The sequence below is a fragment of the Paramisgurnus dabryanus genome, chromosome 1, assembly GCF_030506205.2.
Source record: "Paramisgurnus dabryanus chromosome 1, PD_genome_1.1, whole genome shotgun sequence".
NCBI lineage: Eukaryota > Metazoa > Chordata > Actinopteri > Cypriniformes > Cobitidae > Paramisgurnus > Paramisgurnus dabryanus.
The window spans coordinates 13,665,681-13,683,889 of NC_133337.1; the positions used below are offsets into that span (position 1 = coordinate 13,665,681).

General features: G+C 36.0%; 1 protein-coding gene across 4 annotated transcripts in view; it reads right to left on the reverse strand.

The window, feature by feature from the left end:
- Positions 1–1,286: 1,286 nt before the first annotated feature.
- Positions 1,287–18,209, reverse strand: part of usp6nl (USP6 N-terminal like) — a 56,214-nt gene continuing 39,291 nt past the window's right edge. For all 4 annotated transcript variants that reach the window (XM_065274609.2, XM_065274610.2, XM_065274607.2 and 1 more), the window contains 9 exons: positions 16,834–16,941; positions 16,404–16,513; positions 14,894–14,942; positions 12,216–12,336; positions 11,445–11,539; positions 8,754–8,819; positions 8,551–8,650; positions 8,259–8,411; positions 1,287–5,306 (listed from right to left, as the gene is read on the reverse strand). In XM_065274609.2, coding sequence (XP_065130681.1) covers positions 3,904–5,306; positions 8,259–8,411; positions 8,551–8,650; positions 8,754–8,819; positions 11,445–11,539; positions 12,216–12,336; positions 14,894–14,942; positions 16,404–16,513; positions 16,834–16,941 — 2,205 coding nt within the window. In that variant the 3' untranslated portion in view covers positions 1,287–3,903. The remainder of the gene's footprint in view (positions 5,307–8,258; positions 8,412–8,550; positions 8,651–8,753; positions 8,820–11,444; positions 11,540–12,215; positions 12,337–14,893; positions 14,943–16,403; positions 16,514–16,833; positions 16,942–18,209) is intronic.

Below are 18,209 nucleotides of genomic sequence, written 5' to 3' on the forward strand. Positions count from 1 at the left end.
GTAAATAACATAAATTTAAATCTACGGTAAATTACCGGCAACCCAGCTGCAATTTCTACGGATTTTTTTTACAGTGTGATCATATATAATTATTTCTCAGTCTCTTTATTAGAAAACAACCCAAAAATACAGGAAATGTGTATGTAGTATTAAAAACAGTATAAAAGTATAAGCTGAAGTCTCAAGTATTTAGGGTAAACTCCCCTTCCACTTGAGCAATAGCAGGCAGATGCAGGATCTCTTAAACCTAAATTAAATTAAATTAAATCCTTATTTCTAATTCTAATCGAACGACTTCAGTTTCCTCAAAAAAGATCAAGATGTGTTTCGTGCCAAGAGAGGTCACACTAAATACTGACTGATGCCTAAAGAAGACATTTAGTTCTGAAAATTGTTTTGTTTTTAATTTTGTGTACATATTTCCTGTATTTTCTGTTTGTATCTTAAAAAAGACTGAAAAATAAATATGGATGGGCATTAAAACTTTGCTAAAACAACAAAGCTGTTGATTGGTGCACAGTACTGTATATATATATATATATATATATAGTTGTTTGTTCTTGTTAGTTTATGCATTTTAAGGTAAAATAAATACATTTTAAAAGAAATAACTAATTATAGGTAGAACCGGCAAATGATGATTTTTGATTTTAATGATGTCAAAGTGTTCACACAACTAAATCTGTCCATAAAGTATCAACATTACTTCATTAGAATAAAATCAAGTGGCCTTTATTTTAAAGAATGATAGTTATAAAAATGTTCTAAATGTTCACATTTTCTAAATCAAGTAAAAATGTCTTATTAAATTTAATGAACCCGTATGAACTTGAGGGAACCTGACTTCATACATCCACTAAAACCACCTTGACACAATCAGGTTAAGCTAAGAAAGATGCTATTTTTGGAAAAGGCCTAGAAAAATGTGTTTACGGATGCCACATTGTTTGATGTTTTTTGTAATATACATGGTATTGACATTCATACATTGTAATTTGATTTAAGTATACAAAGGCCTTTTGTAAAATTTGTGACCTCTGTGTCTACTGTATCTGCTCATCCAGTTTGTTCCGATAAACTTGTTTCCTCATTCATTCATTCAAACATACTGTCTTTGACGTGGAACAACACAATAACATATTTCTAACCCACACACATAACGACTGCCACGCTGTCTTTTTAGCCACCCCATTTTGTTTTATTAAAGAAGGGGAAGTCTGATAATTAAGTTGCATTTTAGTAGTTAAACAAAGAAATAACGTTCAATCCAACAATCAGAACCGGAATTTTGTATCAAAGCATACAAACCAGTTTAATAACCGTAAGGCTACAGCAGAAAATAAGTTAGCATTTTCCATTAATAAAACATGGAAATACATGTGACTATTGCGGTGATATGAATCTGATTAAAAGAAAATTAAAAAGGGAAATAATTCAAGTGTGTTGCATGGAATGTTGTCTGGAAGCTAGACATTAGGACATAATATGTTAAAATTAATCTCTGGTTTTTATCTTTGTATAAAAAATAAACATACATTCTGAAAACAGTTTCTGAAGTATTGGAAATGCAGACATACATATGTACAGTAGGGTCTGCTCCAATGTCAAGCAATATACAAACTAGGTGTGTATAATTAAAATGAAAGTGTGTCAATTGAGTTGGTAGTGTGACATGCCATCAGAACAGGTATACACAGATTAAAATTATAACCAAGTCATGTAAAGGTAAAGGATCCATGCGAATCCATAAACCAAATATATATCACTTTTACCACTTTACCTAACCCAACTGAATGACCCATGCAAAACAGGAGTGCACTTGCAATGGGTTATTTACATCAATATTGTCTGTAGTGCAATACGTTTACTCAAAAATATGCTATTAGGCTAGAAGTGATGGAGCCTGATTAAGTTTCAAAAACTGTGAACCTATAAATAAGACCAACAGATTTAATATGAGCATACTTGATTCTGTCACAATGTGTATGTGCTGTCTGTGAAATTAAATAATTTTATAATGACAAAAATGTTTATTATTAGAAAACTGGAGTACACTGAGTAATAACACACTTGAGATTGGACCAACTCTCACTACCTGGTTGTATGCTACCCACAAAGACCAGACAATTTATTGCATACTACGATTTGGGAATTGAATCCTAAAATTTACAGTGTGGCACAGATGTAAAGTGTATACAATTCCACTTAATTTAATCTACTTGAATTTACAATTCATTTAAACTTTATTTTAATAATTAATAGCCACTCCCCACTAGTCCAGAAAACTGAAATTTATTGTAATTTCAAGCGGATTAAACTTTAAAATTTGAAGCGAAACTAGGAATTTTTTACAGTGTATGGAAAATTCAGGTAAACTGAGATGCTTTTTAGCTTTTATGACTTCTGACTGAAAATAATTATCCTGGCTCCAGTTGTCGAACTCTGGTATTTGTGATGTCTGTCATCACTTAATGATTACAAATATATTGCATTTGTTTGCATGTCAAACAGGTTTTGAAAGCCTCCTAATGCGACAATCTGATCTTAAAATTAAATATCTGAATAATATATAACCATAAAACATGTCGTTTTGAAAACTGAAGTAATGCACTGAAATGTTTTGTCCAACAGTAATCATTTTTTCACTGTTAATAATTATACTTAAATCTTTGTTCTTGAAAAATATATTCACACAGAATAAAGTGTTTTCTAAAGCAGGGGATTTCAAAGTGTGGTCCAGGAACCCATACAACTCATAGCCAGTGGGTCATAAGTTATAAAAACATGCTTATTATTAAATAAGGCAAATTTACATATAAAGTCCAGTGAATTATTGTGACATACAACACAAATTGACATGAACCACTCACTTTGAAGCACAATAAACTGGTAAGCATGGGAAATATTTCAATTTCACTGAGACTAAACTATCTAAACTGAGAATACAGTGACTATTATTTTGTTTGGTTTTACTGAGAATATTAATAGGAACACTAAAGCACTTAAAGTAACCTCAAACTACTAATTTTAATATTTGGGTTTATTAGAACTATGCCAGTCTTGCTGCTGTTAATTTTATGAAAGCTTTATGATAAGCTAAAATGAATAAATGTTGTTGCGTCCAAATGCAATTCAAAGAAAATGCCAATTTTTGAAAGAACATAAGTGGTACACTGTAAAAATCTGGTGTTTGAACTAAAAAAGCCTTAAACTTTTGAGTTAATTTAACTGAAAAAACTTACCTCAAACTAATTAGCTAACTAAACAAAAAACGTTTGTCAACTAATATTAATAAGTTGAATTAACTCAAAATTTTAATGCAGCACAAACACTTTCTTAAAACAACAAATCTTTTTTTACAGTGTATTAGCATGATTTAAGTTGATTGTTTATCACTGCAAAATAGGTTTCAAGTACTTAGGTTAAGACATGTACAATACAGCATTTAAATGTACAAACTGTAGTAATGCTTAATAAATGTTATAATGTTGGGGGGGTCCTTTGAAATTTTTTTCCATGTAAGGGTTTCCTGTCCCAAAAACATTTGAGAACCCCTGCTCTGAAGAACGCTTTTGTCTTTAACATATATATATAAAAAAAATAGATTAGACCTGATCCATGAGAGAAGCCATCCATTTCAATATCTCAGTGTGCTAACCAAACAAAAATATTTGTACTTTTTTTTTACTATTATATATCTCACTCTGGCAATTAATGATTATTTTGACTGACAAAACGAAAATAAATTTCTTTAGTCAGCCTTTGTACAGTACAAACAGTTGAAACTGGCAACGTGTTTGTTACAGTAAAACTTGCTGGGCAAACAAACAAATAACACTTAATGAAACCTCTTGCTTCCCATCACTTACTTCAGTCCCTTTTTTCTATTCCAATTTGTTTGTCTCAGAGTATCATGGACTCTTGCGCCTGCCTGTAGTGTGCTCCTCCAAACATTGGAGGGAGCTGTTGCCTGCCAGAATGCTCTTGGTAGCGTCCTCTGAAGTGAAGCATGGCATGATCTGCCATGGGCGTGGGAGGAAAGGCCATCTCCTGAACCGTGTGAACAGGTGACATTTGAGCTGCTTGGAAGCTGGGAGATCGAGGTAATCCCGCTGAAAAGTGTGAAGGCCCCGCCTCCATTTCTCCATACCAGCCATCTCTCCGCCTGTGTTCCTCATAACGCTGTTCTGTGTGTTGGTATGCGGGAGACCTTGTCGGTTGTGTGGGTTGTCTCGGGTAATGCCCACCAACACTGTCCATTTGGGTTGCAAGCTCAGGAGGAGAAACCCGTAGAGATTGCATTCTGGGTGGCGGCCGTCGGTAGGTTATGTAGCTGTTGTTCATTAATGCTCTCTCCGGTGAATTGTTAGATGAGGTACGTCCCGTTGTTGCGTAAATTAGTTCGCCATACGACTGGCCGTACAGTCTCTCCTCTGGCTGAAAATCTGGTACGTAGGTAGTGTAGACAGGCGTCATGCCGGGTGGGTAATGCAGAGGTGCACGCAGTTCTGGTTTGGATGACATCATCATGTTCTGTTTGGGCATTCTGAACTGAGAAACACCGTTTCCACCACTAGGGGGACGGGTGGGGCTACCTTGCCTCAAAGCAGGTCCAACGTATGGTCGAGATGGAGGGCGAGAAGGTGGCTTCTCCAGCTCTATAATCTCCATGACCTCTCCACCTGGTACATTGTCGTATTGCGAAGCATTGGATCCACGATCGGTGCCAGGAACGAAACCTTGGGAACGTGGTCGCTGTTGTGCCCCAGTGACCTCCTCTGCAGTTTGGGAGCTTGGTGAAGGTGGAACCCCTGTAGATAAACTCGACTGGCTTTCCCGAAGTGCTGCTTTCTTGACCGCTTCCAATTTGCCCTCGGAAGGCTTGACCCACCGAGGTGTGAAGTCTCTGTCCCTGCGCATGCTAGATCTAGCACTGGAGTTGTGATTCATCTGGTTTGAAGCTTTTCCACTATCCGCCATACTGTTGTTGGGCGTGTGGTTTGGGAACTTTTCCTTTTGAGGGTCTGCTCTCCACACCTCCCTCTCACTTTGGCTCGGATGGTGCACCTTGTCCGGGGAGCTTGATGGCCGGCTTTCTTGATACCTTTCTGGTGATCCGTCAGTGATGTGAACAGATTCGGCTTGTTTACTGACACTTGCAGCAGGGCTAGAATGAGGGGGTGGATCCTCGCCTGTTGGTCCGACCGGCTGCCCATTAGCCACGTGATTGGTTGTTGCTGCAGTCAATCCTGCAGGTTCAGGAGGAAGTTGACCCAAGGGTTTCTTAGGAAGCTCCTCTTCATTACCTGTGCGGGGGATAGTAGAGTAACCAATCAGATGCAACATCAGCAGAAGAAGCATAATAAATGAGTTAAGACCCTATGAAATCAGAAATGGAGTTGTTTTTGCTGCTGTCTATTAGCGGTTTATGGATGTAAAGCAGGGTTCCCCAAATCTTACCCTGGAGGGCCGGAGCACTGCAGACTTCAGCTCCAACCCTGATCAAACACACCTGAATAAGCTTATCAAGGTCTTCATGATCACTAGAAAATCACAGGTGGGTAAGTTTGATAAGGGTTGGAGCTAAACTCTGTAGTGCTCCGGCCCTCCAGGGTAAGATTTGGGGAACCCTGATGTGCAGGGTGTAGTATTACGTCACGCCCTATGTCATGTTTCAACAGGAAATATGTCGACATTCGACAAGCAATTTCATAGGGTCTTTAAAACATAAATATAAACAAACAGCAAGAGTAAAAGTCATGCAACATGTTTTCTAAGAGGAACCAAACTGCCAAAACAAAAAGTGTCACAGTTTACACTTGATCAAATAACAGGATACCACAGAAACATCCAAAGATGGTGCCAAATCAAGGCTCAAGTTGGGAAGACTGAGGATTCAAGAAGCCAACAATACAAATGAAATTGAAATATCAACACAACACTTAATTCAAGCCTGAATGCTGACATATAAACCATGTAGAGAAAGGATGTGTTGGGTACATTTTAGAGCACACAGCATTTGCGGGATATTCAAGTTCGCAGTGAATAAAACTGAATTGAACGTCAAGGGAATGATGAACATTTACACACAGAGGTACTGATGGTTCTTGGTGCATGTTGAGGGACTGAATACTGTGAGGCATCACGTACACATAAACCCGTCCACATTTTAGAAGATTATGATTCACATACAGTGTCCAAAATTAACACCCGCCGCCATGTACCAACTGCAAGCATTTGTTTGCAAATCATTAGAAATTACTTTTTGTTTAAGAATTGTGATGTAATGCATACTGTGTGCATGATATAAACTACAGTATAAAACATCATGTAATGGTCAAATGCACCATAGATGCACAGTTAAAAAGCTAGGAACGGACAGTATATTATTTTATGTAACCCCAATTGTGTTCAACTCAAGAAAGAAAGTCATATACATCTGAGATGGGGTGAGTCAATTATGAGAGAAGTTACATATTTGGATAAACTATTTATTTAATTCTCACTGCATTTGTTTATGCCAAGGGTGTCAAACTCAAATCCGGCCCGCCTCCTTATTTAATGTGACCCGTGAGAGCTAATAAATAATTAAATTGTTATTATAAGTATTATTTTTGCAGGGTTTTTCCTGCATTAAATTATTTTTGAAAATTTTATGTTATTTATGAGTGATAATTTATTTTAAATATATTATTTATATACATTTATTTTAATTGATTTATTTTATTATTAAAATAATCTGTACGATAGTTGCACACTTAAATCCACTTTGTCATTATTTGTCCTGAGCTTCTACTTTCAAAGCTAGGTATTAAAGGTACAATATGTAAGATATTTGCAGTAAAATATCCAAAAACCACTAGGCCAGTATTATATAATTTTTCCATTTGATAACTAACAATATCTACAATGTTTTCTACTTATAACTACTTATGAGAAAATTGCCATTTTTAACAGTGACATGGGGCAGTGCAGTCGCCTGTCAATTACGTTAATATCCACGTTACCCTTTGTTACCGCCTTTACTATCGTAGAAACCACATGACAATGGCGTCGCGGACAAATACGGAAGTATGCGTCTGTCGGGCTACACTTATTATGATAAGCTTGTTGATCTGAATACTTAATTCGGTGCCGTGTTAACACACCATCGAATTGGACTAATACTGTAAAATCTATGACTAACAATTTCGTTTTGAACATTACATGAAACCTTACATAATGAAATAAAACGATGTCATCAAACGCAACATTTATTGATTAATTTACCTCATCCGATAACATGATTTCTCATTCTCGTCTGATTAATGGCCATCAGCGGTTGAGTAAAAGACAACAAATCCCATAATTCCACGCAGCTTCAGAGCGTCATTAATCTACGTCAGTGTTATTATTTTGATCGTGCGCCCTCTAGCGGTGGATTTTACTAATTGTATCTTTAACTGAGTTGTTACAAAAACCATAATAAGCAATTGCAGAGGTAAATATGCAATGCAATTAAAAGAGATACATTTACATAGTCTTACAAATACAACCAGCTTTTTGAGAGCAACAGTAATGCTGATGTGGCCCGGGATGAAATAAAATTTGAAACCCCTGGTTTATGCACTTTGCTCAATTCACCTGTCACTAGCATGTGTGGCCAAAGTTAATTTTGGACTCTGTTCAGTATCTTCAAACCTCAATGATGGTACAGTTGCTGACCAAAATGATGAAACATCATTCTTTAAAAGTATCTTTAAACCACATAAAACACCAAAACTAATAATATTATGTATACAAGTTAATACAATACAATCGTATATTTCTTGCATTTTAACAGTCTGTGTAAATCTTTCAACAAATGTTCCTGAGACGATCCAAAAAATAAACTTTTTCTGCAGAGCCCAGGTTTTGTGAGAGACACAGAAACAAACAAAGACAGGGTGTGTGTGTAGTGGGACGAGATGAACGTATGGTTGAGTGACAGAGAGAGTAGTCAGTGTGTAATTGCCCACCGGTTCGTTTTGCAGGAGGGTTGCCGCCCCCCTTTCCCAGACCCACTAGTGTAAGCAGAGGCTACGTTTGAGGCGAGAGGGAGAGAACGTACATTAGAAACAAGCACATAGCAGCAGTGAGTAAATGTGTCTGTGTGTTATAGAGATAGAGAGAAAGAAGAACAGATTGAATATGTGTCCAGTGGGATGTGTCACTCTATTACGACACGTAGTCTTACATTTCATGATATCAGTGCATGTTTGGAGAAATGATGAGAGTACCTGGAGGTGGCAGATCCAGTTTATAGCGTTTGAGCTCAGACATCGAGTTTTGAAGCTGTTCTATCACAATGTCATCCTCAAAAAAGAAATCCTTTGACAAAGTCACCTGAAGAAACTTCACCAGGTCCTCCATTGAGCACTTCATGAGGGTCTCTAACACAGAGAGAGAGAGAAAGAGAGAGAGAGGGAGAGAGAAGCTATAAGTAAAGTAAAAAAACACTTACGGATGAATCACGACACACACACACACGCACGCACGCACACACAAACACACACACACAGTTGTCATTACTTTTATGGAGTTTGAGGATTGTGTAGGACATCGCAGTCAGAACACGCTCTCCTTCTAAAATATAAATGTCCCATATTCTCAGGGTAAGAGTAAATGGGGTCTATTAAAAAAAACAGAGATACACACACATAAAGACCGAAAAATGACATAATGCTATATAAAATAACAGTGCTTTAATTTTAAAATTCTTTAAAAATACACACCCGATCCAAGAAACACTGAAAGAACCATTTCATGGTGTACAGGCTTGTAAACACTTCCTGAGTATCCTGAAGAGGGCAGCAAAGAAACTGTTATCAAATGCAAACAGCAATACGTTGTCTGAAATAGGCTACTATACCCTTATATAGTGAAATATTTGAAGGATAAAACATTTTTAGTTGTATCTGAAACCATAGTGGGCATTATCGAATTCAATCCCATGATGTACAGCAATTACGAGTGTACAACCGATGTACACTTCCAGTCATTCTGCAATGCCAAGCCAAATAAATGATTGTGTCTTGGCAGAAGACGACGCCTACTTCCCTTGTTTATGTTAGTACTTCTTTATGTTAGTCACGTATATAATGTAGGAAATAGGGAATGATGGTATAGGTTTTGTTTTTAAATTCAGCCCCAGATATGTTCAGCTTACTAACTGCTGAATACTGCACATTATACACAATTTACTGCTTATTATTAAATATACAAATTCAACATAAGTCAGTACACAAGTCAAGGTTAAATAAAAAAAGTAATGCAAATTGTCAATATGATCTAATAATGAGTCAAAAAAACTGAATAATGAAAAAGATGTCTGGTCCATTTATCACACTAGATATGATAGGTTAGGACACACACATTGCATTGTGAGATACAACCGTGTAGGCCGATGTATACCTACCCAGTTTTATGTAGATGTGTATAAATAGCATGAAGTGTGACAACTTGTACAATACATAAGCCAAATTCCAATTTTGTTTGCGTATGATACGCCAGTCCATCCTGTTCACATAATACAGCACATCTTTTTGTGCCGTTTTATGTATTGGTCTCTCAATGTTTTCTGTTTTTTAACCATTTTTGTTGGGTTTGGGGTTAGATTTAAAATTTGGTTTAGGATGTAATTTAACATATAGGTTTCTCCATGTTTGTGTCTATTTTTAAGCCATGGTTGCTTGGAGTTGGGGTTAGAATTGGGGTTTGATGGATCCTTCCTCACATGCACAATGTTTTTATTTTTGTGTTCTTTAGTTTATTTCTAATCATTTATTTACATAATAATTTTATAATTATTAGTTATCCATATGATTGATTATTTATTATTATTATAATCAATTTCATTATTTGATCTTTTCATCATTATATTATTTTTATTCATTTATTCATTAATTTATCATATTTCTATATTTTGTATTTCTCATAAAATCTTTCCTTGTTTATGCATTTTCATTGTCATTTAATCTCATGTTTGTGTGGTTTCATGAGCTGTTTTGTCTGTATGAATAGAAATAGATAAGGGGAATGTTTATAGAAGCCCAAGGTTTATGGGATGTTACTGTTAAGCAGTTTTGGTATAAAATGCATGTGGAATTTATGCTGGGGATTTTAAGTTTGAACATTGAGACATACGCAACTGAGATTGTTCAGTTAACTCTGTTTTTTACCATTATAACTTCATCTCCTGCTTCTGCTCTTCTATAGCTTTAATTGATCAACCTCTTGACCGACAGAAGACTGTAAAACGCTAATTTTGGTATTAACAGCTCTGCTGAGTAACTGATATTTTCTGGGGGATCTGGCGTCCGGGGCTGGATTCTAAATATTGTCTGATGTGGAGACCTGATATAACAGGTTGGAATGTCATTTTATGTAACAAAATGTTGTTGTAACCCCAAACCCAAACGACAATGGTAAAAAAATAACATAAAACATCACAAAAAGATGCGCTGTATTAAGTGGACGGGAATGACTGGCGTATCATGCGCACACAAAATTGGGATTTGGCGTATGTATTGCACAATGTTTTACACTTCGTGCTATTTATACGCATCTCCATGAGGGCTGTGTATACTGCACATTTTAGCAAATGCATCCTTCAGGTATATAATGTATACAAACAAAATGCAAACTGCTTATGTATATAGTACACATATAGCGTGAGTAATATAATAGCTTGCAGAGGAAATGAATCATCATGATGAGTGAATCTCTCTTTCATCTTCTGGTTTTTAATCTACTTACATCAAAGGGGAGTTTAATAATAAATGAATTCATCAATCTCTTTATTTATTAATTATTCCCTTTAATTAATTAACCTGCCCTTTAATGAATCCCAGGCTGGCATTTCTTTGTAAGCTCTTTGTTAAAGGAAGGCTCAGGCTTTGCCAGCTGCCCAGGAGACTTTAGTTGGTTTATTGGGTAAATGACAGTAATACTATGGCAAACACAACCGGAACCAAGCTTTAAAATCATAGTTAAACCATAGCCACTGAATAAAAAAACATCCACAACTTTGTTGCAATGAGCTCATGCAGTAACCTTATGGATCCATTACTACTTCCATAATTACTATGGCATGAATTATGAAACTGTAACAAACGTTTAAATGATGAGGAGTTAAGAAATATCATGTGTTCAAATGCAATACTATATGATGCGTGTCACCTGCACAATATATGTTTATAGGTTTAACAAAGCAAAGGCAAAATACACAAATAAATAAATCATGGTACTTCCTGGAAGTTGCTTGCATGTTCCTTAGTACTTATTCAGGACCGTTGTATATGTCAAAGTAAAGTACCATGTCAGTTACATTCTGATGATACCATGATACTGCCACAAAACACAATTCACTTTTTAATGGTGGTAAGAATTTTAGTATATTGTGGAGGTATGGTGAAGGATCTTACTAGATGTTGTTTGAGTTTAGGCATCATCTTTTGCAAAATACGGTCATGATGTTCCTGAAAGCGCATGAGTTTAGGGAAACCTGGTACAAAGAAACCTACACACACACAAACACACATCATTGTTAAAGTGCAACGGTGCTTCTGTTTTTTTTTTTTTTCAAATTAAAATATTTTAAAGATACTTAATATTTGTGTAAGAACTTCATGGAAAGTTACACTGAATTTATATCAATTTTACAATGTTATTATTTGACATGTCCCTCTTTTGCTATATTGACACTAGGCACCTAAGATAACATTGACTCCAAAAAGATACCAGCATGATTTTGAAAAAACATTGTGTGCCGCAATGAAAGCAAGGATATCTGACTTTTGTTTAAATGGTCAATGTCACAAAGTTGTTTGTATTTACTACTGACCTAGAATGTAATTTATAGCATTATTTTACTTTAACATTTTTCAAAATGTCGTAATTTTCACTTATTTCCAACTTATTTTCTGGCCACCACAACAATGATGCTACTGTATATGTGACCCTGTCTGTAAAATCCATGTTAAAGACTCATAATCTAATAATGAGATTAGAAGCATCAAAGTTTCACATTGACTTCAATTATGGACATGGCCTTACTCAATCAATATTAAACATAACATTTTCATTACATGAATGTTCTTTACATTATGTAGGATGATCTAATGTAGAAAACAATAAACTGACATCACAAACAATTACTGGAGTGTGTGTGTGTGTGTGTGTGTGTGTGTGTGTACCGTGCATAGAGTGTTTCTGTCCCGACAGCAGTTTGACTAGCGCCCAGAAAGCATCTTCTTCATTCATGTAGATGAGTAATAGAGCGGTAATCTGACTCATGCCCTGACAATAGCCCACCTCCTACACACACACACAAACATGAAAAAAATACTTAATCTGTCAGTTCCTTTTACCGTATAACAAGTTCAAGCACATACTAAAAAAATGTCTAATGATGAGTCTCAGGTTCCTTCCTTCAGATTAAGTCAAGGGGAGTTTTTTTACTCTGATTGCTTAATAAAGGAACAGCACACCTCTACCTGATTTTATACATGACTTTACACATCATTCATGTCTGTAGCATTAACAGTGAAGGCTGAGTTACATGCCAGAGTTTAAACCGTAACCCCATTTATGAACATTATTACATTAATGGATTTGTCACACAAATTTATATTTAAAATATATATTTTTTATCAGCATGTGTGTTCTCTGGGAATCAAACCCAGTACGCTTGTGCTGCTAATACAATGCTCTACAGCAGGGGTTCTCATAGTGGTCCTAAAAGGGACACTCCACCTTTTTGGAAATATTCTCATTTTTCAGCTCCCCTAGAGTTAAACATTTGATTTTTACAGTTTTGGAATCCATTTAGCTGATCTCTGGGTCTGGCGGTACCAATTTTAGCATAATTCATTCAATCTGATTAGTCCATTAGCACTGCGCTCAAAAATAACCAGAGAGTTATTTATAATATTAAAGGACTTTGCTGCCGTAACATGGCTGCAGGAGGTGCAATGATATTATGCAGCGCCTGAAAATAGCCCCTTTGGTAACTTTCAAAAGTAGAGGACTACTTTTGGGCAACGCATAATATTATTGCACCTCCTGCAGCCATGTTATGGGAGCAAAGTCCTTGATTATTATGCCAGAATGAGAGTATAGTTCCTAGCCATATCTGCCTAGAAAATCTCAGCTTTTAATTTTCCGTCGGTCTAAGTACACAATGTAACTACTGAAGAGTCAAGTTTTCAATAGGAAGAATATTGAAAGACTTTGGTTATTTTTGATTCAGATTCAATGAATTATGCTAAGCTATGCTAAAAGTGGTACCGCCAGACCCGGAGATCAGCTGAATGGATTCCAAAACCGCAAAATCTAATGTTTAACTGTAGGGGAGCTGGAAAATTAGTATATTTTCAAAAAAAAAAAAAAAATGGAGCGTCCCTTTATGTATAGCCAGGGGGTCTGTGAATTTTTTTTAAATAATTTATATAATTGTGTTGTATTATTAAGAAGGGGATATTTACATATGGGGGCCATCTAAAAACCATGTCAGTCTTACCACTGCTAATTTTACGAAAGCTTTTAAGATAATGTAAAAAAAGTATAAATGTTAAGTCCAATTTGTAATTTAAACTAAATAACCCTCATAAAACACATTAGATGAATTAACATGATTCAGGAGGGAATATGTTTTTGTCACCATGTAACAAGTGTAAAAATATGCTTTAAGGTAAGAATATATTTTAAGAAAAAGGTTGAGAACCCCTGCTCTTTAAGAACAGTAACTACTATAATGATGATGTTTGCTTTAGCAATACTACATAGTAAAATTTATTTTGAATTTCTATTGAAGCATTTTATTTTAAGACAAATATTAAAGGAATAGTCCATTTTCTTAAAAGAAAAATCCAGATAATTTAAAAATGTTGATGTCTTTCTTTGTTCAGTCGAGAAGAAATTATGTTTTTTGAGGAAAACATTGCAGGATTTTCTCATTTTAATGGACTTTAATAGAGCCCAACATTTCATACTTAACTCAACACTTAACAGTTTTTTTCAACGGAGTTTCAAAGGACTATAAATGATCCCAAACGAGGCATAAGGGTCTTATCTAGCAAAACGATTGTCATTTTTGACAAGAAAAATAAAAAATATGCACTTTTAAACCACAACTTCTCGTCTAGATCCGGTTGTGATGCGCCAGCGTGACCCCACGCAATACGTCATGACGTCAAGAGGTCACAGAGGACGAACGCGAAACTACGCCCCAGTGTTTACAAGTGTTGAAAAAGAGGACCGTTCTGACGTTGTTGTATGTGGAATAATACTAATTAATGTCTTTGTGTCAGTTTATTGTTTAAAATGGTCCGCAAATGTGCGTTTCATATATGTAACACGTGACCTCCCTACGTCACTACGCATTTACGTAAGGTCACGCAGGACCGGAGATAGACGAGAAGTTGTGGTTTAAAAATTCATTTTTTTATTTTTCTTGTCAAAAATGACAATCGTTTTGCTAGATAAGACCCTTATGCCTCGTTTGGGATCGTTTAGAGTCCTTTGAAACTCTGTTGAAAAAACTGTTAAGTGTTGAGTTACGTATTAAATTTTGGGCTCTATTAAAGTCCATTAAAATGAGAAAAATCCTGCAATGTTTTCTTTAAAAAACATAATTTCTTCTCGCCTGAACAAAGAAAGACATCAACATTTTGGATGACATGGTGGTGAGTAAATTATCTGGATTTTTTTTTTGAAGAAAATGGACTATTCCTTTAAGCTGTATGATGAACAGTGGCATCATGACATCAATTTAGCCCAGATCTAAATTAAACCTAACAACAACCTGATGACAAACTACATCATCATTTATTTTTAAGTTGGGAATTTTAAAAATGGGGATTTTTTGACTCACCGTGTTATAAACAGAATATGCAGTGAGCACGTGAAACAGATCTTGCTGTCTGTAACACAAAGTACACACAATACAATCACATAAGCATGCACTTTTTTCATTATTTATAAAATGGATTGTTTTTGTTTCATCGTTTCTGCATGTCTCGTCTTTCCCTTTCATAGTGTTTCGCTGCTATCTTCCTCACGATTGTATAACACCAGACTGCGAGAATGATCTGAACCTTTCACATCACCACAGGTAAATGTCACATCAGTCAATACGAGCTCTTTAGCTCTGTCACAATTCAATACACCAATAACTCAATGAGAAATGGATGGCGTGGGCGTCTCGCTCTCTCAAGCAATTGCGTTCTCAACTTTCTCATTTCACATGTCGGTTCAGCGCCGCAGTTTTATGGCCATGATAAATGGAAGCATCGCTGAAGACGTAGTAAAAATGTATTTTACACTCAAGGGTCATGAGATTAAAAAGCATTGACAAAGCACAAATTAAGGGACTCTATCCATAGTGCTATTTGGTTTCAAGCCCTGTTAATATCACATTAAATTATTTATTTTTACCTCAAAATCATTTATGTTTTTTATAATACTCAAAGAATACATTTTGGCTAATTCTGGGTACAAAACTTAAACTGAACAGCATCGGTTTGTGAAAACAAAAATGTTGTGTAATGCACTTAAAATGGGGCAAATAGTTATTTATAAAAGTATGTTATTGTAGGTGCAAAGCTGTATACACCATCCATTTAGTGGTCAGACTACCATTCTGTCTGGATGAACTTTTAGTTGTGTTTCCAATGTGATCTCAGTGGATTTTTAGTGGCATCTAGAGGTGAGACTGTGAATTGCAACCAACAGCTCAGTCCACAGCTCACTCCTCCCTTTCGAAACACATAGAGAAGCTACGGTGGCCACCACAAGAAAAACATGTCACCGTCTGAGACAAAACAGTGACAAAATACGCTCTGTAAAGCAGTTTGTCCATTTAAGGCTACTTTAGAAACATGGTGGCGCGAAATGGCAACTTCCATGTAAGGGGACCCACGGTTTATGTAGAAATAACGGCTATTTAAAGGTAAAAAAACATAAAGTTAATTTTGTAAGGTCTTTATACACCACTGATAATATAGTAATGTATATCATGTTCTATTTCTGTCAAGCGATCCTTTCAAAAGTTACACAATGCACTTTTAAGGACATCATAGTTGAAGTATTACATTTTGCACAGACAGGGTTACTACATGCTTGTCACTCTACACATGAAAAAGTGCTGTGTCTCTACTTTCATAACAATCTATTGTACCTGAAACCTTTAATTAATAAAAACTGATAAACTGAGATCATCCTATTATGTTTCATATGTTTACCTTAGTTGTATTTCTAAAATGATAAATAATATCAATGCAAACTACAGTAGCTAAACTAGCTCATTTTAAGTACGTTTATAATGTGTATGAAAAATCAAGATGAGGCAAATGTTTGTGTGTGTAAGTATATAAGACACTCACTTGACATCATAGCGGTGCATGAACATGATGTGATCCCTATATGTTCGATTCACATCCAGATCAATTTGCCGAATATCTGGAGACAAACCCCTTGCTCTGATCTTCAGTGTCTGGACAGAGATAAAGAGAGAGACAGGACCATTTCAATTTTGAAAAAAATTAAACTTCAACGTATTAAATTTTACACTCTGCAGGCTACAGATGAATGAAATGAAATGCTCGCAGACCACAGCACACACACACTGAAAATTGTGTTTTACTAAGCTTTAGTAAAGCTGCTATTGTCCAAGTGATATTTCGCTCTGCGGTATGTGTGTGTCAAACCACATAAGTGTTACTTTCAAAACCTCAAGAGCTGACAATTTTAGAAAGTCATATTTAAGCATTGTATTTGTGCTTGCCTGAAGTTCTCAGCCCTGTGTGTGTTTACCTCATAGAAATCCTTCTTCTCCTCCTTCATTTTAGGGACATCAAGCAGGAGACACCAAACCTGACCTCTGAGCTGCAGTGGAATTCCCTTGTAGATCCTTCTTACCAACTACACACACACACACACACACACACACACACACACACACACACACACACACACACACACACACACACACACACACACACACACACACACACACACACACACACACACAGAGAGGTTAGAAACTTAACCCCATTGATGTGCTTCTATCAGTGACGGCTCGTGACTGCTCATCTGAGGGGCGCAAATTCAAAATATTTGTTCGGAGAGTCGTGTGTTGCTTTCTTTTTCATGCTTCGTCATGTGAACCATGTACATCACGTTTTTGGTCAAAATAAGTGCCTGCTGCAGACTCGTCGAAAGGGTTTATGATAAAAGAGACGCTCACGTTCACAAAATACACGCAAGACAGTCCCTTAACAGTAAACTCTGATTACGCATGAGATTATGCGAGTATCTGGCAAACGTGAGCATCTCTTTTATCATAAACCCTTTCGACGTGTCTGCAGCAGGCACTTATTTTGACAAGACACGCGATGCACATAGGATCACTTGACGTGTAGAAGCCAAATTTTAACGAACCACGCACGACGGGCTACATACATGTTGTGACGAACTTCGCATCGAGCGCCCTCGAAAAAAGAAGTCACCGGCCGCCACTGGTATCTATTACAGTATGTTGTACCAACCTGATCTCACTTGAAAACCTACTGTATTTTGAATGGTGGTGAATTTGTATGAATTTACACAATTGATTTGCACAAAAGCATCAATTATCTGAAAAAAGCACATTTAAATTCCACCAATACCCCAACATCACAGGGGTAAACGCAAACTGTACCAAAACATACAAATGAGATTGTATAAATTTATACAAATTAGACACCTTGCAAAATATTTTGTTGATTGTAATCCATGCGATAGAAATAACACTTAAAACAATGAACTGCTATGAAAATCTGTGTGTGGCACAAGAGGCATTTTTAAAATAGTTTTCCATGCGTAAGGAGTAATGTTGTAATAATTGTATATTTAATAATGTATGACAGCAACTTTTTTGAGTTTCGATTTCGAACACCGTTACTGATGCCTATACAGTATGTATCTATATAATAGTTATCATCAAAGAGATCCAGAAGTGTATTTTTTGTTGTTTATTGTCAAGAAACAAATCAGACGGGAAGCTTTTGACTTTTGAAGGCGCAGTTCAAAACATACTCCCAGTACAAACAGCACATAAAAAAGCAAAAATTTTAAATCCATCCATACATACTGGAGATAACCACTAATATTAGTTTAATAGAAGACAATTGTGTGTGTGTCACAGGTAA